Raw genomic sequence first — 23,554 nt, forward strand, 5'->3', positions numbered from 1 at the left:
ATCCAGATATTTGATTAATACTAGGGATGTCTCGATCCGATCACGTGACCGGAAACTGGCCGATCGCACCATTTTTTCCAGAGGATCGGAACCGGCTGAAAAGGATCAGGTTTTAAATTTTAAAAATATATTATTTTTTTGCTTCATGCTCGCTCAGCCTCTCACCTTCCTCCTGTTAGATAAGTCGTGTGATCAAACTGCTTTTTTTTGTTTTTTAACCAACACGCTGGCTCAATGGGATGATACATTTCCTAAAATACCAGTGTATACTTAATGATAAAAAATATGTTAAAACATGACACACCCACTAAATATTTCTTACATTTCTTAGGAACTGGTCTTAGGGAACAGCTGAACTGGTCTTGGGGAACAGCTGCATATCAAAGACTCCTACAGCAGTGAAATTTGCTGGTTCTAGTATAGTGTTTTCCGATACTATTTTTTTGCCACCCGATACTGATTCCAATACCCTGGTTGTGTCGCAATCTGCCGTTGTCAAGATTGTACTGATATCACGCTATTTGAAAAAAACATATACAAAAGCGTTTTTTTTGGGGGGGGGGGTTCGTTTTGTTTTGTCTTGTTTCAATACTAAACAGCTACATTAGCAACTGGATGCAAAACCATTGCTATACAATCAAAGGAGAGTTGGTCAAAACAGAGGACACTTGATAGCTATGTATATGTAAAGCAAAAATTAATGTTTCATTTTCCACTAAATATTTTTTTTGACTCACGAATTTCTAAATGTTTACAAATTAGTGATGCCATGTATACACAGTGGAATACTTAAACAAATTAGTTATTAGTTATAGTTAGTTATTAGTTTTATACAGTGGTACCTCGACATACAATCGCGTCAACACAACGCGCCTCACCTGTTAATCCCTTCCCCCAGCTACACACCCACTGTCTCCTCCCTCCTTTCACCAATAAGTTAGGGTGACAATAAAAACTTTTGTTATTTATTTTATAATTTTTTTTAGTTTTACATGCGTCTTATTTAATGCATTTGTTAAATTAGACAGAACACGGCTCACCATATCTCCATGCACCCGCCGTCTCCTCCCACCTCTTTTCGCCATTCTCTATAAGTTAAGGTGACAATAAAAACGCTTTTTACAATGTCATTTATGATTATTATTCCCATATGTATCTCTAATTCATTTGTTTTGCTATGTGTAATGTTATTACTAATTGCACCTGCAGTATTCATTCAGGATTTAGTTTAGGGCTTTGGGATGTGGAACGAATTTATCAATTTAGAATGTATTCTTATGGGAGAATCCCACTCGACATACGAGCATTTCAATTTACAAACCAGGTCTTGGAACAAATTATATTCGTATGTAGAGAAATCATTGTATATATAAATTTATATATATATATTTTTTTTTTAACATTTTATCATCTATCAACAAACGTCAAAGAAAGCTGCAGGCAGTAATCCCCGCCCCACACACACAGGGTATGGACGCTGAGCAACAGTGCTCCTCTTCCACTGTCTTTCAGTAAAGACATAAAAGATGGGAGAGACCTGTAATTTTCATGACAGGTATACCTTAACTATGAGAGATAAAATGAGAAAAATGAATCCAGAAAATAACACAAGTCTGATTTTTAAACAATTTAGTTGCAAATTATGGTGGGAAAAAAGAACCATAATTTGAATTTATTTGCAAATTATGTTTCTTATTTCATTCTTAATCTGATTAAAATTACAGGCCTCTCTCATCTTTTTACGTGGGAGAACACAATTGGTAGCTCACTAAATACTCTTCAGCCCCCCTGCATACACACGACATACAAACAAATTCTAATCTACCCACAAAAATGTTTCTGCTGACATTCATAGACAAAATATTTAACCCAGCATGAATAATGATGAGGCACGGTGAAGAAGTGGTTAGCACGTCCGCCTAAAAGTTCTGAGATCAAGAGTTCAATCCTGGGCTCCAGCCTTCATGTGTAGAGTTTGGCCGTCAGTGGCAGCCATTGCCAGGAGTTCATTTTGTGGCATTTTAAGTCATTTCCTGTTGATTTTCACTCACGTCCCTTTCCTTTTGGGGCATTTACTGATCACTTCCTGATGATTTTGGGTTACTGGGGAAAAAATCTATTCAAGAATATCCACAAATGAATAGGAGGTGACGCAAAATCACCAGGACGGAACCTGTAAATGCCGTAAAATGAACGGTAAGTGAACTGTAAATACCCACGAAAAACTGACTGTGAATGCATTGGTTTCAGTGCCAATCCAGTCAAAATGCTGTCTATTGTTATTCTAATGGGAGATTTTGGTAACAACCTGTTGGTGTTTTTTTTTTAAAAACAGCAGCAACACCTTTTTGAAACGATAGATCGATTTTTGATGGGAGCATATCGATAACCTTTTGGGTTACAAAGTATCGCGATATATCACTTTTTCGATATATTGTCACAGCCCTACATAGTTGTGTGCATAAATGGTTCTTAGTCTCGTTATGCTCAAGGATTGGCTGACAACCAATTCAGGGTGTACCCTGCCTACTGCCCATAGTGAGCTGGAATAGGCTTCAGAACACCCACAAACCTTGTGAGAATAAAGGCATGGAGGATGGATGGATGAATGAATAAAAAAAGATACCGATTTCATTATTCAACATAATAATTTCTTGTTCCTTAAGGAGTTCAATTCCCTCCCCCTACCCGAATTCAACCCAATTTAACTAAAATAACAACTACAATCAGACAAACCTAGACAACATTGCCCTTCCGAATCCAAATCCAGATGGAAAAAAACTTCTTCATATTCTGATCGTTTAGGAAACTAGTTCAATCCTCACCCCTCTTTCCCTCAAAATTAATCTTGTCTGAATATTTTCAATTCAGTGTTGTAAACTATTGATGGGAACCACCAGCATAGCACACACTCATCCTGTCACATACTTCTGTCATAACAGTCCTTAATTCTTAATAAACTACAACATATAACTAAATATATTAACAAACAAAAATAAATATATATATCTATATATGTATATTCCCGTTTATAAATGAATTCATTTAGCATATTTGCCATAAAAGTACGGCTCATCGAATAAACGAAAAACCTAGAAGCCTAATCCAACCCCCTTTTCCAAGCATTAACCAAGAATTGGCCTGTGCAAATCATGTTCCAAACATTTACCAGACCAAAGCATTACTCAGTCAAGAGATGAATGGTTAGACAGAAGCAAGACTTACATACCTGTTGCTCCTTTCCATTCTAATGCACTTAAGGCAGTCTGACACGACAGACATTTCACGCTTCTCAGCCTGTGAAGCGAATACAGCTCTTTCAAGACAGCACCGTTTGGCTCCCCTTCCTTCATGTGCATACACATAACGCAGTCACAGTGACCCAATGTCATACAGAGAATAAAGACACAGCTCCACTAAATCAGCTACTGCCGTCCTAAATGGAGCTTCGCTAACCTGCGGTAACAGCAAAACAAAAGGACTTAATCCGCTCAGCGTTCACATTGGCCTGAACAGTCAATGCCAGCGACAGAGAGCTGCTATGCAGATAGAAAACCAAAACCATGTTGTTTGCTGAGAAGAAATAGTGAAAAAGAAGTTATCACCAATTATCTCAGGACCAGGTTACAGCTCTCAATCACAGAGTAACAAATAACCAGAGTAACTCAGCCAAACGATGGTTTGTGTCACTTCCAATTAAGTCAGATCTCAGTGGTAATTATAGCTACTTTAAGTGGCTCCAGTCAACTCTAAGGCTATTTGCTCAACACCCCTTGAAATAATCATTTAACAAGCGACATCCTGAGGGGGGCTACAAATGGTTCTACAGACCATATAAAAGTAATACAGCCACATAAATTTCTTGATAAATACCTCAGAGATCAAGTTTGGCCCAGGCAGAAATAGATGTGAACCATAAATCTCTTAATACTTGTCACTTATGCCCATTCAACCAAAAGTGTTTTTCTTACTAGAAAAATCTTCATTAAAAGTGGAATGGCCAATTTGTTGGGAGAGTGGGGGAAATTAAGAACATTTCATTTAGTCAGAGAGTCACAAGAGGTCAATCGGCCCAGCCAGATGATAACAGACAAATACATTTTATATATATACAGTATATATACTGTATATGTATATATTACATATACATATACATATATATACATATACAAGTGCCCCAGTGATGACCTGCTCAGTTAATGCCTCAGGCAATAGATGCCCAGTAAGGAGGAGGACCCTGAGGAGCTACCATGGAAGGACAAGCCCATGCATGGTATGCACCACCGACAAATTGAGGGGGTAGCGGACATGGAAAAAACATAGCAGTGGCTGGAAAAGGCTGGACTGAAAGACAGCACGGAGGCACTGATCATGGCAGCACAAGAGCAGGCCCTAAACACAAGATCAATAGAGGCCGGGGTCTATCACACCAGACAGGACCCCAGGTGCAGGCTATGCAAAGAGGCCCCTGAGACAGTCCAGCACATCACGGCAGGTTGTAAGATGCTGGCAGGCAAGGCATACATCGAACGACATAAACAGGTAGCAGGCATAGTGTACATGAACATCTGTGCCAAGTACGGACTGGAGACCGCAGAGTCAAGGTGGGCAACACCTCCAAAGGTGGTCGAGAACAACTGAGCCAAGATCCTGTGGGACTTCCATTTCCAGACAGACCAACTGATGATGGCCAACCAGCCTGACATAGTGGTGGTGGATGAACATCAGAAGACAGCAGTAGTGATTGATGTAGCAATCCCGAGCAATAGCAACACCAGGAAAAAAGAACACTGGAGCTGGAGAAATATCAAGGGTTGAAGGAAGAGTTGGAGAAAATGTGGGGAGTGAAGGCAACAGTGGTCCCAGTAGTGATCGGGACACTAGGGGCAGTAACCCCGTAGCTGGGTGCATGGCTCCAACATATACCAGGGAAAACATCCGACATCTCCGTTCAGAAGAGCACAATCCTATGGACTGCTTAAGATCCTGTGCAGAACCCTCAAGCTCCCAGGCCTCTGGTAGAGGACCCGAGCTTGAAAGGAAAGACCTTACCGCCCAGGTGGGCAAGAACAGAAAATCACATTGTTTGATTTTTAAAGAATTTATTTCCAAATTAGAGTGAAAAATAAGTATTTGGTCACTTACAAAAAAGCAAGATTTCTGGCTGTCAAAGATGTCTAACTTTTTCTAACGAGGTCTAACGAGGTCTAATGAGGCTCCACTCGTTACGTGTATTAATGGCACCTGTTTTAACATATTATCGGTATAAAAGCCACTGTCCACCAGTCAGTCACACTCCAAACTCCACTATGACCAAGAACAAAAAAGAGCTGTCTAAGGACATCAGAGACAAAATTGTAGACCTGCACCAAGCTGGGAAGACTGAATCTGCAATGGGTAAAACGCTTGGTGTAAAGAAATCAACTGTGGGAGCAATCATTAGAAAATGGAAGACATACAAGACCACTGATAATCTCCCTCGATCTGAGGCTCCATGCAAAATCTCACCCCGAGGCGTCAAAATGATGACAAGAACGGTGAGCAAAAATCCCAGAACCACACGGGGACACCTAGTGAATGACCTACAGAGAGCTGGGACCACAGTAACAAAGGCTACTATCAGTAACACAATGTGCCGCCGGGGACTCAAATCCCGCACTGCCAGACGTGTCCCCCTGCTGAAGCCAGTACACGTCCAGGCCCGTCTGCGGTTCGCTAGAGAGCATTTGGATGATCCAGAAGAGGACTGGGAGAACATGTTATGGTCGAATGAAACCAAGATAGAACTTTTTGGTAGAAACACAGGTTCTCGTGTTTGGAGGAGAAAGAACACTGAATTGCATCCGAAGAACACCATACCCACTGTGAAGCACGGGGGCGGAAACATCATGCTTTGGGGCTGTTTTTCTGCAAACGGACCAGGACGACTAATCTGTGTAAAGGAAAGAATGAATGGGGCCATGTATCGAGAGATTTTGAGTGAAAATCTCCTTCCATCAGCAAGGGCACTGAAGATGAGACGTGGCTGGGTTGTTTAGCATGACAATAATCCCAAACACACAGCCAGGGCAACAAAGGAGTGGCTTCATAAGAAGCATTTCAAGGTCCTGGAGTGGCCTAGCCAGTCTCCAGATCTCAACCCCATAGAAAATCTGTGGAGGGAGTTGAAAGTCCGTGTTGCCCAACGACAGCCCCAAAACATCACTGCTCTAGAGGAGATCTGCATGGAGGAATGGGCCAAAATGCCAGCAACAGTGTGTTAAAAGCTTGTGAAGAGTTTGGCGTTTGGCCTCCGTTATTGCCAACAAAGGGTACATAACAAAGTATTGAGATGAACTTTTGGTAGTGACCAAATACTTATTTTCCACCATGATTTGCAAATAAATTCTTTAAAAATCAAACAATGTGATTTTCTGGTTTTTTTCCCCCACATTATGTCACTCATGGTTGAGGTTTACCCATGTTGACAATTACAGGCTCCTCTAATATTTTCAAGTGGGAGAACTTGCACAATTAGTGGTTGACTAAATAGTTATTTGCCCCACTGTACATATATTTTATATATATATATATAGATTTATAGATATATATATTAGGGCTGCAGCTGCAGCTATCGAATATTTTAATAATCGAGTAATCGACTGAAAATTCTATCGATTAATCGAGTAATCGGTTAAAACATTTTTTTAGGTAAAGAGCAATTATAAATATACATGAGAAAAAATACATTTAATCAAATATTGAACCATTTTCAGTCAATCAATGTCTTTATTTTCGATGTACATTGTTGAAAACAGCCAACAATTGCATCTCATGTGACTAGAAAAAAAATTCACTGCTTTCACTCAAAAAACTTCTAGATCTTATAAAAAAAAAAAAAAAAAAAACATTTCTTACCTAAAAATGTAATTAAGCTTGATAACACACATCACTTGAAACCTAGGTGATTTCCCACGTGTTTCAATTGAATTTCCATTTGTGTCAAGTTATTTTTGAGTTCTAGTTAAGTTTTAAGTTAGTCTAAACTGTAAGTACTGATAGGATTTTGAGTTTTTGCAGTGTTCAAAATAAATGAATGATACCTGCTGTACATTAGGGACCAGTGCTACTTGGTGTTTTATTCAGCAAGGACTACTGAGCTAAAACTGACAGTTAGCTTTATTACGTTTTAATTTTACAACCTCATCACTCTCCAGCGCTGTGTTTTTACAGATTAAATAAAGCCTGTATGTAAAACACGTTAGCCACGCATCGACAGTGGTCATATTCAATAGAAACCTAGCCCTCCGAAGGGCTAACGTTACATGAGCGAGTGACAGTAACGTTATATTTATTAGCCTAGCCTATTAGTCTACTGCTTAAAGATGGCGGCTGTTTACTAATGCTGCCCAGAAGCGGCCAAGTCTGTCATTTCGCATCTAGTTGTAAATGCATGCAATATCTATGAGACGCATTGTACACTACCTGCTACCACATTAGCATCATGCGGGCGTAGTTTTTAGCAACATCGGCGTAGTTTGTAGCGGCTGTCGGGTGCAGTAAGGTTTCGGGTTTTTTTTATTGCTCCTTCCTCTACGCACGTGACGTCAGCGTGTTGTCCCGCATTAAAAGTAGTCTGGGCAAAACGTGATGCTTAGAGCTGGCAAAATTAAACGATTCCTCAAGGTGAATAAAATTACTCGGATCAGTTTTTAAACTCGAGTTACTCGAGTTGCTCGAGTATTCGTTTCAGCTCTAATATATATATATATATATATATATATATATATATATATATATATATATATATATATATATATATATATATATATATATATGTACATATAAATAATCATATTATGTTATGAACTTAAAGATAGAAAACATTTTCCACAAACACAAAATAACCATTTCTCTTAAATATTGACAACAAATCTGTCTAAAGCTGTCATAGTGAGTGCTTCCCGTCTGCTGTAATATCAAGATGCTGATTAGATAGCAAATTATTGCACAGGTTTGCCTTAGACTGGCCACAATAAAAGACTGAAACGTACAGTTCATTTTTTTTCTGGGGGGGAGTGCTAGGGACTCAGAAAACCAGTTAACCAGTTGTTACAAGTATTACAAGTTTCAAATGGAGAGGAAAAAAGTAGCGGCTTATAGTTTGAAAGCTGGGGTAATTGGAGGACTAATGATTCTGTAATAAATGTTACTGTAAAACGCATCTTTGTCTGATTATTAATTGATAGAACAACCAATTCTGAAAATATTCGATCATGAAAGCCCTTTACATAAAACTACAGACTACGACACAGAAACAGCATCCCACTTCACTTCATACTACTTTGCAGGATTTACCAATTACTGAGACTCAAAAATCCACAAATTCCTGATTAAAATATTTTTAAATGGGTTAAAACAAACTTAGCATTTAGATGTGATTTTATGCAAAGCCTTAACAAAAAAATATTTTATATTAAAACTACCCTCTTTTCCTGGATGATCAGCTACTCATTAAGACCACTTGCAGAACACAGTGAGTCCTCGCTACTTCAAGGCTCAACTTTAACACCCTCAGTGCGTCGCCGATTTTTTAAATCTTGTAATAAGTATTTCGTCATAAGAATAAAAGACTTTCAAAAACATATTTATGTACACTTTATTTACATATTCATATGTATGTACACTTATACACACAAGTACATCACACACACATATCATATGAGAGTGAGAGAATCATTGTATAGTACATATTATATTATTTATACATTAGTTTATGTATGTTATTCATATTATTATTATTTTACAGTGGTACCTCTACATACGAAGTTAATTTGTTCCAGGATCTTGTTTGTACGTCGAAATGGTCGTATGTCGAATAGGATTTTCCCATAACAATACATTATGATTACATTAATTCATTTCACAGCCCGAAAATCTACACTAAATCCATAATAAATACTGCCGGTACTATTGCAAATAGCAATTACACAGAGCAAAACAAATAAATTATGAATTAAAAAATTGAATAATAATATAATAATAGTAATAATACCTATAATGATGTAACGAATCAGGGTCTAATGTGGTGCACATGTTTTGCGTAGTGTACCTGAACGAACCGCGTGGCTGACTTGACAGCGTGAGAGAGGGACTTTTTACTTTCACTTTGTTCTGCTGTGGTGGACAGTAGGCATGTTGTGTTGCACAAGTTCTGAAATAAATGATTAAAAACCTGACGAAGCTGGCGATGTTACAATAATAATAATTGTCAACTTACAAAAACTGGTGAACGGAGGTCGGAGGAGAACCATCGAGATTGTACACATTCTACGGCCATATTTTCAAGTCAGTTCACGGACGCGCCCAGCAAGCTCATATTTTTCTATCATTTTCATTTCAATGGCAAGCCACATTTTTTCCCCCTTTTTCTCACCACCTGCACTAACATTCTTGGAGCCCATGTTGATTTCTCTCACAAGAAAATCCACCGTGCATCCGTCTTGCGGGAAAACAGAGGTACTGCGGCGCTGTCATAAATCGTCGTATTTCGATCATGTCGTCGGATGTAGAAAACAAATGGCGAGTTAAAATTTTATGTCTGATGTCGAAAAGATCATGTGTCGAAGTGATCGTATGTCAAAGTACCACTGTATTTACATGTTTCAATCTATTCTTTAATGTTCTAATGATAACATATGCATTTACAGGGTGTTATATACACTTATTAATATTATATATACGCAAAAAAATTGTATTAAAAATGGGGTTGGAGGGGGGACACAACTTTGCGGTTTTTCCCTTTACATGGTCGGTTTTGGTCGCCATTAGCAGCGATAAGTCACTCACTCACTGTACTGACATGTAGTGTTAGTAGTTAGTAGTAGTAGTTAGTTTATTGTATGGCCTGAGCCATACAATAAAACAAGCCCCTGAGTTAGAAAAAAAACCGTAATTCTAAATATAGTGAAACCATGACTATTGGACAAACTTTTGTTTGATTGAGCCAAATTGAGAATGGCACATTGCTGCTCCAATGAAACAAATCTAGTGATTACAACACCACATGCAACTATCTTGCCCTACAGGTTTGTCTGGGAATGTAAGCAAGAAAATGAATTTCAGGGGAAACTTTGCCATGTGTTCTTTGGCTTGTCTCGGCTTGTGTACAATACCTTAGAGCAAATATATGTTTCAGATTATGTAAAATATACTATACCACAAAAATAACCATGTGTAATAAAAGCGAATACTTTTCTCACAATTGTTTCAGAACCATACCGTGACATCATTTTGGCTGAGAAGGGATTTATGTGAAAAGTCATGTACCATCTGTCAATGTGTCAAGTACTGATGCAAAACTGTCATAACACAATTTAATGCTATGTTGCAGCAACTCTGCTACAAAATTTGGAGTGCGGGGAGATTGGTGAAGGTTTTAAGATGATTAATCACTATAAATATAAGTATGTTGTTTCGAAATAATTGCACTCTTGTCAATATAACATTCTGCTCATGAAAAACTGCACAGTAAGACTGAATTCTTGGAATCTGATCCAATTTAGATGCATTTTACCTTTCGTGGGCATAACTGAAAAATGAACGCTCTCATACAAGATAATAGTAAGCAACAAATTGTGACTAATAATTTAAATTCCTGACAATTGCCATTGCCCAAATATCATAACCGAATAAAACTGTATAGCTACAGTGTATTACAGTGTCATGTAAATGTTGAGCATAAAGTTTTAAAGCATCAAACTGTGACAAAGGCCCTTGTTTCACCTTCAAAGTCAGAATCATTGAAATGTGCATTGTCAGTGAACAAATTTCACCCAAGAGGTCCAACGCTTCTGCATTTTTCTTATGTTTGCTGACCTAATTCTTCTGGTGTTGTGCTACACCCAGCGACAAATCTTCTGTGAGTCTTATTTGAAATACGTTCAAAAAAACACGTCTTGCTCAGTAAAGCTCAATAGCAAATTCTGTGATATTCCCTCAACTGAAGTCATCAGTCTGATGTGTCAAAAAAGCTGTCCCTAACCCACAAATTGAGCGTTCCAAAATGTGCTGAAATCCATCACAACCGCTGCCACTTATATCACAACAAACTTATTTAGAGAGGTCAATTTTAGTGCTAAAATCATTTTTGCATATAGACCTATAAAAGTAGTGCAAATTACAAACCAAATCATTTTTTTAGATATCTGAGTAACATTTGTGTTGTTTTCATTCAAGGTTTTGTAGTTCACAATCCCACTGTAAAACAAGACTGATGGCTGGCTTTGCTTGAGAGATGTGGTGGAGTGGATCAGACAGAGCCTGTTGGGTATCGTGGAGAGAGGGATCAGACAAATTCTGCGCTCAGTGATTTCCTCTCTTTTTTTTTTTTCTTTAGTGGTGAAATCTAGAGCCTCATCAAACATAAAAGAAACAAATATGTCCACCCGATTCTGCTGATGATTTTTTTCCCACTTAGATCAAGATATCTCAGCATTTTAAAGTTACAGCCTTTTCATAAAGTTATGATATAAATTGGTTAATATGGCCTTGCTACCACCATTAGCTAGAAGGAGTTGTAATTCATTCATAAGTTGTCAAAAAGAACAGAAACAGCCGCAGGTGTACATTAAAATGTTTTAGTGAAAAAGTTTAAGGAAACAAACACGTAATAAACACATTTATTCACGTGTAGCTCGTGATGGCCACACATCTTTACTGAATAAGGCATCATGCAGTCTGGCTAATGGTTAGCCACTAAACAGCCAACACTGCCCTGAGCAAACATGGCTAACCCTACAGTTTCATTTGCTGATTCGAATGTTAAGGCCTTTTCATACTACACTTTGCAAAGCACCTTCAACAAACGGTTCACTGTGTATGATAAACTCTCCAAGATCCATCTGAACCTAGAGTAGCCATTACCATGGTAGCTCTAATAACCTACTTATTTTAAACTAGTAAAGTTGGTTCCTTGTGCAAATATGAAAAACATCATTTCGTGTTACGGACTACGTTTCCCGGTTACAAAAATGCTCGCCTTTTACTTCCTGAAATGTTGCGACGTCAGCATTTCCAAATTTGGTCATGAGGGCAAGGGCTTGAAATAGTTAACTTTGATCCCTGAACACACATTCAAAGTCACTTAAACTTTTTTTTTTCATTAGGTATAGATATTCAAATAAACATGATCCTACTATTCACCCCATGCCTGCATGGGTTTTCCGTGTGTACTCCTATTCCGATTTCCCTCCACATCCCAAAAACATGCTTGGTAGGCTCACTGAATGCTCCGAATTATCTCTCGGTAAGAGTGTGTGCGTAAATGATTGTTCGTCTCCTTGTGCCCTGCGATTGATTGGCTGGCAGCCAATTCAGGGTGTTTCACGCTTATTGCCCATAGTTAGCTGGGATAGGCTCCAGCACCCCCGCGAACCTCGTGACGATAAGCGGCTCACAAGATGAATGATTGAATGATGCTACCAAGCGCATTTTAATTCATCAATGTCTCTTCTGGACGATATGCTTCCATAAAGAATGAGGGAACACTTTACTATGTTAAAAAAAACAAAACACCAAATTACTAAAAAAAATAAAATAAAACACTGGAATAAAAAAGTGGAGGTAGGCACTAGGCAGTGAGAGAAATATTGACCTTGTGGATAACGGTGACTACTATTATGAGTAATAAGTTGGTTTTCAAGCGTACATACAAAACAATTGCGTGAGTCCATCTGATCCAAGACCCAAGCGAGTCCAAAGTTTTGTCAGTTTTGGACGAGTCAAGTCCAGTCGAGTCAAGTTGTGTTGAGTCGCAAGTTTATGTCGAGTCAAGGTGATTCACAATGTTGTCAAGCCAAATAGTGTCAAGTCTCCCAACTCTCCATGTTTTCGAGTCGAGTCACAAGTTAGTCATGATAAGAACATTTATCTTCATAACACTGTGTTCAATAAAGATGATTACATTCTAGAAGCAAAAATGGTTTCTTCAACTTTCTGGTCTGTTCCAGTGTCTGAACCTATTGCAGTAATGATTATCGAACAAATCCTTTAAAATGGTCAAGTCACTACAGATTTCTTTTGTTTTGTGCTGGGTGTATGTGGAAATAGAATTCAGCTGCCGGCAGGTGCAGATATATTCGAGTGGGACTCATGCACGCCAAACTCTTGAAAAATCCCCTAACTATGCTTAAGGACCTTTAACAGCTGTGACACTTCCATTTATACTAATATTTTATTCATTCATATTCATTTAAACACACTACCGTTCACGTAGGATGACCCGGACAATTTTGTGTTTTCCATGAAAAGTTACAAGGCAATCGTTCCATTCCATTCGTTCCAACAGGCTAGCCATAGATTTACCATACTTCAATTCTATGGAGGACCAAATGGGACATAATGAAATATATAAATACAATTTTCCCCCTTTCTTTCAGCTGCTTAGAGAGGGAGATTAGAATTCTGAGTGTCTTTATTGTCTGAACAGTTTTAATGCATCACATGGGAGTTTGATATATGTACTCCCATTGTGGTTGTTCATTGTTTTGTTTATTCAGAGAAAATTGTGCTAATCTCCTAGTTTATCAGCACCAAAGCACCAGAGCCATCACATTACCGCCACCACGCTTGACAAATTAACAGCTAGAATGCCTAAGATCTGCAGTATTGTAATTGCTGTGAATGGAGCATTATTTGATGTATGCAAAGTTTAAAGGATAAAAATTAGGGCTGTCAAACGATTAAAATTTTTAATCGAGTTATTTACAGCTTAAAAATTAATTAATCGTAATTAATTGCAATTCAAACCATCTCTAAAATATGCCATATTTTTATGTAAATTATTGTTGGAATGGAAAGATAAGACACACGACGGATATATACATACAACACACTGTACATCAGTACTGTATTTATTTATTGTAACAATAAATCCACAAATGGCATTATTAACATTCTTTCTGTTAAAGTGATCCACGGATAGAAAGACTTGTAGTTCTTAAACGATAAATGTTATAGTTACAAGTTATAGTAATTTTATATTAAAACCCCTCTTCATGTTTTCGTTTTAATAAAATTTGTAAAATTTTCAATCAAAATTAGAGTTAATATAATAATAATAAGAATAAAAAATAACACAAATAAAAATAGAGTGAAAAGTTTTACGTGTATTTTGCATAGCTATTTTGATATGGAATGCCAGTTCATTTTGCATTGTTCTTTAACTGTGTCAGAATAGGGCCTCATTACTATAGACTGAAGTGCTTTTCTTTTTGTGAACATTATTTTTTTGAGAGATAGGAATATTATTTTTGTTGTGATTTCACTAAACGATACTTATGTTTGTTGTGAAGGAGTTGCCGAAGCTTATGCCAATAAACGGCGCGGTCCAAAGAACGCCTGTGTCCACTTGCCTTTACTGTATGACATATACAGTGGGGAGAACAAGTATTTGATACACTGCCAATGTATCAAATACTTGTTCTCCCCACTGTATCTGTACATATCTTACCCAAAATACAACAAGAGACACATAATTGCCACTAAAAGAAAGAAAACTTACCGAAATATGTGCGGAGCACAAATAGCAATTTGCATTGCATTGTGAATACAGCATAAACGTCTCACAACTACTAATTCTCCCACGTTTAGAAGAAATAACATGAGTATGGAACGGCGCTGCCCCCAAGCGGCCGGTGGCATTCTCTTCACTCTTAATGTCCAAAAACGGCCTCATTGTAATCTGTTTGAGGCAATATGCGAGCGGGTCATTCATTGCATGCGTTAATTGTGTCAAATATTTTAACATGATTATTTAAAAAATTAATTAACGCCCGTTAACGCGATAATTTTGACAGCCCTAATAAAAATATTATTTCAAATCAACAACATTATATCTAACCTTGTCAATGTCTTGACTACAGTAGGGCAAATAAGTATTTAGTCAACCACTAATTGTGCAAGTTCTCCCACTGGAAAATACTAGACAGGCCTGTAATTGTCAACGGGGTAAACCTCAACCATGAGAGACAGAATGTGGGGAAAAAGAAAAAGAAAAAAAAAGAAAATCAGATTGTTTGATTTTTTAAGGAATTTATTCGTAAATCATGGTGGAAAATAAGTATTTTGGTCAATACCAAAAGTTCATCTCAATACTTTGTTAACCCTTGAGAGTCGAAGGACGCGCCGGCGCGTCCTCAGCGCACGTCGTCTTTGAAGCGCCCTCACGTTTTAAATACGTCACCCACATGCCGTTGGTTGGTCTCGTTTTAAAGTGCGGAAGTTGCGGTTTACTCTCGTTATTATTTGAAGTCAATCGACCAATTAAAACGTGAGATATTGTCATTTAAGTTTTATAGTTTTATTGTCCTCTCAAAAAAAACATTAAAACGCTGCATGGATCATTTGTTTGTGTCTATATTTCCATCATTTCTTGTCCTTTTTCAAAACGGAAGCTCCATGAAAAAAACACAAATCAAAGGAACCCTTTCGAAGTCACAGTGGACGCACTAAATGCGTTTTTTAAATAAATATAACTGCCATGCGAGGTTCCACTGAACGAGAGGGAGGAGTGTTCTGAAGCAGCGAGGTGGCGAGCCGACGGCCGTTTGGATCGAGCAGCGACTTTGTGTGACTTTGAGAATGAACGGAAAACTAAATTTAGCGCAAGCAATTGTGCTATTTGATCAACTTGAGGAAGAGGATGGTCCAAATTCGTCATCATCGTCTTCTTCGGAAGAGTCCTCGAGTGAAGATAGTGACGTATTTGAACACGTGGGTGACGCCATCGACGAGCAGAGGTAAGCAAACTCACTTTTTTTTTTTTAGGCTGGAAAAAGTTTCTTTTGAAAGTTTCTTTTGATATTGCAAGACAAAGTTAATTTTGATGCAATATAAGTGTGTGTTTGTGTATATAATAATAAAATGTGCATATCAGATCAAAGTCGTACGTGAACTGTGTGTATCCAAGGCAGGAATTTATAATTGTGGTGATCTTCTTTCTATATGAAGATTAGGGATGTAGCACATATTCAGCGATGGTATTCTTTCTATTGTCATACATATAGATTTCCAATATTATTTATTGCTGTATATATTTTTATTTTATACTTTATTATTTTCATAAATACTGACTTTTTTTCATGTACATTTATAGTGACAATGAAAGTAAAGTGAAATGAAAATGGAAGGATGGAAAGAGGACCAACACCCCATGGAAGTGTGGGCTGTGTGATGTCGCCCTGTTTCGAATTCCAGGACGAAACTGCTTTTCGGAGTGGCATGCCTGAAAAAAATTTAACTTGTTTATTGTAAATATTTTTGAAAATACTTTTTTTCCCCCCAATGTTATATATATATACATTTTTTCCCACAATCAGTCTTCTCAATTTGTGTATATAAATGTGTGTTCAAGAAGCTTGATTGTGTGTACATAGTTTTCATCAGGTGATGGGCCGCAATACCCAAACTCATAAAGAGATGGCCTCTAAACACTTTTTGTGTTAGATGGTATATATTTTTTCACTGTTCGGTCTGCTGTATATAACCTGTTTTGACTAGAGCATGTATATAGGCAAAAAAACGCCTATGCTATACCTGTTGTTTATGTTGAATTGTCAAATATAAGACTATTTATTCTAAATTTTTTTGGTTGAATGTTCATCCTAACATGTTGAATAAATATTACAAAGTTTCAAAACGGTTCGTTACGCATGTTTGGTTGTCAATTGGACATCAAAATTAAAAATTTTGACAAAACGATTGTGGAATTTTTGGTCTTTTTGGGCCCAAAATGATGATTTATAATTGGTCAGTGACGGAAACAACAGTTTGGACATGAAGTTCAAGGTGTCACAAAAAAAGGGACCAAACCAGGCCATCGTAAACAATTCTTTCTTTGAAATATAAAGGCAACTTCAAAGGCATGCAAAATCAGACAAAATAGGCCCAGACCTTAAAGGGTTAAATACCCCACAGCATGATGTTTCCACCCCCATGCTTCACAGTGGGTATGGTGTTCTTCGGATCCAATTCAGTATTCTTTCTCATCCAAACACCAGAACCTGTGTTTCTACCAAAAAGTCTGACCATAACACATTCTCCCAGTACTCTTCTGGATCATCCAAATGCTCTCTAGCGAACCACAGGCGAGCCAGGACGTGTACTTTCTTCAGCAAGGGGAGACGTCTGGCAGTGCAGGATTTGAGTCCCTGCAGCGCATTGTGTTAATGATTGTAGCCTTTGTGACTGTGGTCCCAGCTCTCTGAAGGTCATTCACTAGGTCCCCCCGTGTGGTTCTGAGATTTTTGCTCACCATTCTTGTTATCATTTTGACGTCACGGGGTCAGATCTTGTATGGAGCTCTAGATCGAGGGAGATTATCAGTGGTCTTGTATGTCTTCCATTTTCTAATAATTGCTCCCAAGGTTGGTTTCTTTACACCAAGCTTTTTACCTAGTGCTGATTCAGTCTTCCCAGCCTGGTGCAGGTCTACAATTTTGTCTCTGGTGTCCTTCGACAGCTCTTTGGTCTTGGCCATAGTGGAGGTTGGAGTGTGACTGACTGAGTTGTGGACAGGTGTCTTTTATACCGATAATGATTTAAAACAGGTGCCATTAATACAGGTAACGAGTGGAGCCTCGTTAGACCTCATTAGAAGAAGTTAGACCTCTTTGACAGCCAGAAATTTTGCTTGTTCGTAGGTGACCAAATACTTATTTTCCACTCTAATTTGGAGATAAATTATTTTAAAAAATCAAACAATGTGATTTTCTGTTTTTTTCCCCACATTCTGTCTGTCATGGTTGAGGTTTACCCATGTCGACAATTACAGGCCTCTCTAATCTTTTCAAGTAGGAGAACTTGCACAATTGGTGGTTGACTAAATACTTACTTATTTACCCCACTGTATACTTTGTGATCATTTTGCAACTCAATTGATAAACAAAAGTGTGACTTTTCATGGAAAACAAAATTGTCTGGTACCCCAAACAATGGTAGTGTAGTTGCTTATTGGATTGATTTTAGGATGTTTAATATGTCAAAGATCTGTCATTTCAAAGTGGTCGTAGCATCCTTAGAGTTGTTTGGATGGAACCCTAAGAAAAAGTCTGGAGTTGGACACCCCTGATTCTTCACACAGTAAGTCAGGAAAGCGAAACTGTGACACAACTTGCTGTAATTTAGAAGTCTTATGACAGCCCCAGGAAGAATGGCTTCAATATGTTCATATTCAGTGAATGTACCAATTGCAAACTATTCTTTTGGCTTGGCATTTTTTTCTGCAATGATATCACCCATTGAATGTGCGTTTAGCCAAAATCTCCAGCTGGCTATTTGTTGTTTTACTCCCCACTGGAAACTTGAAGAATAATTTGAAAGCTTAGTGCACAAAATCCACTTTGAAAAGCGGAACTTTTGTCTGGGAAAATAATGCCTGTCAACTGTTGGACAATGTTCAGATACAAGTTTTGCTCTTGACACTGCAGCAATTATTTTTTTGCTTGTGACAGACATGCACGTTTAACAATAGTTGTCAAGAGAAAGGGGGAGAAGCTACTTGAATACACAGTGTTGGTTTACCCGCTTTCATATAACCATCACAATGTTTGACGAAAAAAAGAAAATGTAAAAAACACAAAAAAACTGACAATCTGTGAAAATTCCATCCTAAATATTTTTTAGTATACTTCTATACCCTCTATACATTTTTAGCCATTAGATGAGATTGCAGTTGAATATACAAACACTGTATGAGAACGTGTGTGGTGTATACCTTAAATTTGGCGAGCTACTGTAATTACTAGGGGTGTTTAAAAAAAATTGATTCTGCGATATCGCAATATTACGTCACGCAATTCTTATATCGATTCAAAATCCATTTGTTTCAAACCTTACTCGTGTATTTTTGGTGGAAACAACAGATTCTACTTCTACTGCCGCCTAGTAGTTGGCAGCGCGCAGTAGCATTGTCTTGCAGTCTGCTAAAGTAACAACAACATTAGACTAATCCGAGTACAGAGTTGTGTACGTCGCCCTCTAGTGGTTGGTCGGATTACACCTTTTATAAATCTGAAATTTGGGCTCATTTTGGTTTTGACTGCAAAAACGGAGGTATGGAGCATCTTGCATTTCAGCCAGTTTGGACTACAGCTGTTTTGCACACAAAAAAAAGAGAAAATGTTATAATGAAAGCCATATTTTGTCCAAACATAAATCAAAAACATTTTTACTTGAGTGCTGGATGAGGTTTCAGAAATAAATTCAAATGTACACATGCCCATTTGATTAGTTTTTTCTAAGGTGAGATACAAATATCGCAATAATCGTCTTCAACTGTAATACGCGATTAATCAGGGTTGAATCGAATAGGAACCTGTGAGTCATGATACGCATAATATCGCCAGATATGAGGCAATACACACCCCTAGTAAATAAAGTTCCACCATATACAATTCAGACTTTATTAAGTACACTAAGTGGCCTATTATCTTCAATTCTTTAGTCTAGAGACTCTAGAATATATGATCACATTTCCATATAGTTCTGGACACCATCAGGTGGGAGACATAAACTGTTCAGTCAGTGAATATAAAACCCGTATATTTTAAAAGACTATTTTTGGCATCCTTAACCATATAATTCAAACATGTAAACGCCCAGCCAATGCTGAAGCAAACAGTAAATGTTACGTTCTAGAGACCTATCATTCTAATCCTTGAAGCAACTGTATCTTCTAAACCACCCATGATGCACTTAATATCGAGAAAACACTGAGCAAGTGACTAAGACGAAAAAACGATAAAATTATCATCTTTGAAATTAATCCCTTTAATAAACATTTTAATGCTCTAATAGTGTGGAATTAAAATTGACAGGAATAACACTGTATAATCACTTAAACTCTCTCAGAATAGAAGAATCATTCATTTTCTTGCTTATAAGTAAGAGATGGAAAAATTACTCAACTTCGGATCTTCGGTAACTACTGTATACATTGAGCAGTCTGAGTGGACGCAATGACTCTTTAATTACTAACGACGGGTGACTTAAAAATTACGTCGTCTCCGTGCCTTAGAATGAGTCAGGTTACAATGAATGTCATCGCGTTTCCCGTTTGACTGTATATCACATAGTGGAAAAAACTAAAATACTTAGCCCTAAAGCGCTAAAATCTTACATAGAAACAAATATACGGCACATCATACAGGGCTATTTCCCCGGCGACAGAACTGAGAACTGAACTTTAAAGGACGACTTTACTAAAAAAAAAAACGTCCGTAAACCCAAACAGCGGCGACACCCATTTGTCAAAATGTTTAACCAAATGCGCCTACCTTTCTTCAAGAGTTGTATTTTCCCCAGGTGTTTACAGCGAGGTTTATCCGTCCATCTGGGAGGAAGAAGACTGTTGGCTCGGGAAGCAGAAGTTTGGAAAGCCACTCCTCTCACCTCCCAAAAATCTGCTTCCAATTTAGAAACTCGGTCGCTGCGTTCACGGACCATTGGAATTTTCTGAATTTATAAACATAGAAGAATATTTTAAGAAAAGCACTGCAAAATAAAATTGGTATTTAATAAATAATTGAAATATGAAACATTTATACATTGACGAAAGTAAATCCCTGACTAAATTAATGTCGCCCTGGGAAGTTATTGTAATAAGTGTATATATTTGATCAAAGCTTTGGTATAGACTTTTGGCGCCCCCTGCAGCATAGTAAATGCATGCAACAGCGAGTAAATACAGTACAGTATTGTACACGTTACATTCCGGGAAAGCTGTCTGGGAAATTTCCAAGGGATTGAATGGGTGTTTATGGAATTCACTGTGGATAAATGACATTGAAACCAATGAATGGGATTTGGGTAGAGGTTTGTAAAATTGCAGTAGAATGTATTTAAAATCAGTCTGCCAATATATAGGTATGTAGGTGCAAGGGCGTAGGTTTGTTTTCGACATCGGTAGGGACGATATAACAACATAACCTGCATGTACTTTTTTTTTTTTTTTTTTTTTTTTTTTTTTTTTTTTTTTGCTGGGCTCGGGACCTTAATAAAACCAAATAAATTATTGAATTGAGGTCAGGGCGACATTTCTCACGAATTCTCAACCTAATTAATTGATAGGCAAAATAATCAAAGCAAAATAAATCTGGATTGACTTATACTAACTTATATGTGAATTGTACGGTACAACGTTCGATTCAAACCTTTGTTTTCAAAAACTACTAAAGAAACATTTTGAAGTGCAAGTCCCTTTATTGAAAAAAATGGGGAGCTATCCAAGAATAGGTCCACTTCTGGGGGACACTGGAGCACCCCTAGACTCAAACTAGAGTATTGTAATATAAGAGCGATCTGGGGAAAAAAATCATGTAAAAAAATCTGAGATATCCAAGGATCGATCTACATCTGAGGCATCCTAGACTACCCCAAGACTCGAACCGAAGTACCTTCATGAAATTCTGATGTGTGCTTTCATTTCAGAGTTTTTTTTCCATGTCAGTTCATGTTAATGTCAGTGTCCCTCTGAAGTGGACCCATTCTTGAGACTTGCACTCTGAAGCCACTGTGTCACATTGTGGTAATCCACATAATGCAAACAATGATCCAAATGAGGGACGGCTAGCTTGACTTCGTTGTTCCTTCATGATGGTGGGCTGATCGCAGTAGTTTGCAAGTTAACAAGTTCACACAGATTAATGCTATGCTAACTCTGATGCAGGTCGGACTTTGAGTAGCAAAATTAGTGGTGTTTTCACCACCTCCACAACATCTTTTTATATTACTTACAGTGGCTGCTGCTGGACGGACAAAAACTACGGTAATAATATCCCTCCTCTTCAAAAAGGGGTAGAGGAGGCGGCATTTTGTATTTATGTAAACGGGGTTGTGTGACGTTGTTTGGCAGGTGAAGGGGGACGGGGGGTCAAGTCATCAGCCAATCAAACGTGCGTTTTAGGGGGAAAAAAATGGAAAATAATTCACTTAATAATGGTAGGGTCTATTCTGTCCTTACAACGAATGGGAAGACTATCTAAATTACTCATTATATAATGCAAATAAGGTGGCGTAAAACGTTGGTGGGGACAATTTGAGCATCCTAAAAAGTTGATTGTGTCATGACCCTACCGTCCCTATGCAAACCTACGCCCTTGTGTAGTTGTGTGCGGGTGTGGGTGTGTGTGTGTGGGGTCAAATAACATGCAAAATAAAGTCATTTTTCAAAGGTGCAATGGGAACCCTTTCTCATGAGACAACAAAGAACAAAAAAGTGGTTTTAATGAATATGGGAGATGAATAAATGAAAATGAATAGACATGGGAAGGAGTATACATTAATAGAATACATTCAGTAAGTACAATATTTCATTTATACTCCTCCAACAAAAAGATGAGCTACTTTCTGATCAGTGAACTTAATGAACAGATATTGTGTAAATGAAGCGATAAAGTATTTTTACGTGAGTTAAATACTGTACAGTCTTACAAGAATCCAGAGAAGAACCCATGGCTGTGACCATTGCATAACGCTTTAGCAATCAAAGTGAACAGATTATTGTAGATATTCTGTGTGCGTGCATGTTTTTGTGTGTATCAGAAATTCTTATTTTAAAACTCATCTCTTTATTAACACGTCCTTTGGTAATATATTACTTCATATACTGAATCTAATACGTTTGCCATACTAAACCACATATAAAGCACCTGTCTCAAACTAATCTCTATGAAAATTATATAATCCATCAGGGCATTCCCGCACTGAAACGGCCCTCATCAGAGAACCAAACGATCAGCTTTTAACAGCAGATAAAGGGGACAACTTTTTCTTAAATTATTTCTGTTGGCTGTTATTGCAGCTTTTGGCACAGTTGATTTTAATTAACAGGCTTAGACAATGGGTGTGAATCGGGGACACAGCACTAAGTACATTTCATTCCTGTCTTTTAGAATGAATTCTGTGAAATCCTTCTCTTCCCCTGCCTTTGGTGTACCGCAAGGTTGGGTTTTAGGCCAAATGTTATGTTCTGTTTTTGTGCTGCCACTTGATCAAAGAGACGAGCTCCACAAAGCATCCTTTCGCTATTCTTCAGTACTAACACTTATAGACCAGTTTTAATGGCGGGAATAGGGAACCACAAATTTATTCAATATATTACAAAGACTGTCCCCCTCCTAAAATTGCTGATTTGGTAGTGGGGGCATTCCAGGGAAGCGCCACTGAGAAGGTCCAAAGCCGCAGCTAGGGGGCACTGAGTCACAAAAAATATGACTTACACTGGAAGATGTTTAGGAATCGCTTTTGATTGATTGGTTTTTACCCTCCTATCATAAGCGGATTTTAAGGGGGGAGGAGGGGGTCCTGGTGGCCGAAAAGTGTCATTGCATGTAATTGCATTTTTTATATATATATATATATATATATTAGGGCTGTCAAACGATTAAAATTTTTAATCGAGTTAATTACAGCTTAAAAATTAATTAATCGTAATTAATCGCAATTAATCGCAATTCAAACCATCTATAAAATATGCCATATTTTTCTGTAAATTATATATATATTCTGTAAAATA

At 37.7% G+C, this 23,554-nt stretch overlaps 1 protein-coding gene across 2 annotated transcripts in view; it reads right to left on the bottom strand.

The window, feature by feature from the left end:
- LOC130918984 (G-protein-signaling modulator 2-like) overlaps positions 1–20,452 on the bottom strand; it is a 35,860-nt gene extending 15,408 nt beyond the window's left edge. Inside the window, exons 1-2 of one of the 2 annotated variants that reach the window (XM_057841332.1) lie at positions 3,457–3,580; positions 3,230–3,347 (exon numbers count right to left, since the gene is read on the bottom strand). In XM_057841332.1, coding sequence (XP_057697315.1) covers positions 3,230–3,347; positions 3,457–3,565 — 227 coding nt within the window. In that variant the 5' untranslated portion in view covers positions 3,566–3,580. Of the gene's footprint in view, positions 1–3,229; positions 3,348–3,456; positions 3,581–20,315 lie in introns of those variants that run through there. The other variant, XM_057841333.1, reaches the window with a different exon arrangement.
- Positions 20,453–23,554: the final 3,102 nt, after the last annotated feature.

This window comes from Corythoichthys intestinalis, chromosome 7 (assembly GCF_030265065.1).
Source record: "Corythoichthys intestinalis isolate RoL2023-P3 chromosome 7, ASM3026506v1, whole genome shotgun sequence".
Lineage (NCBI taxonomy): Eukaryota > Metazoa > Chordata > Actinopteri > Syngnathiformes > Syngnathidae > Corythoichthys > Corythoichthys intestinalis.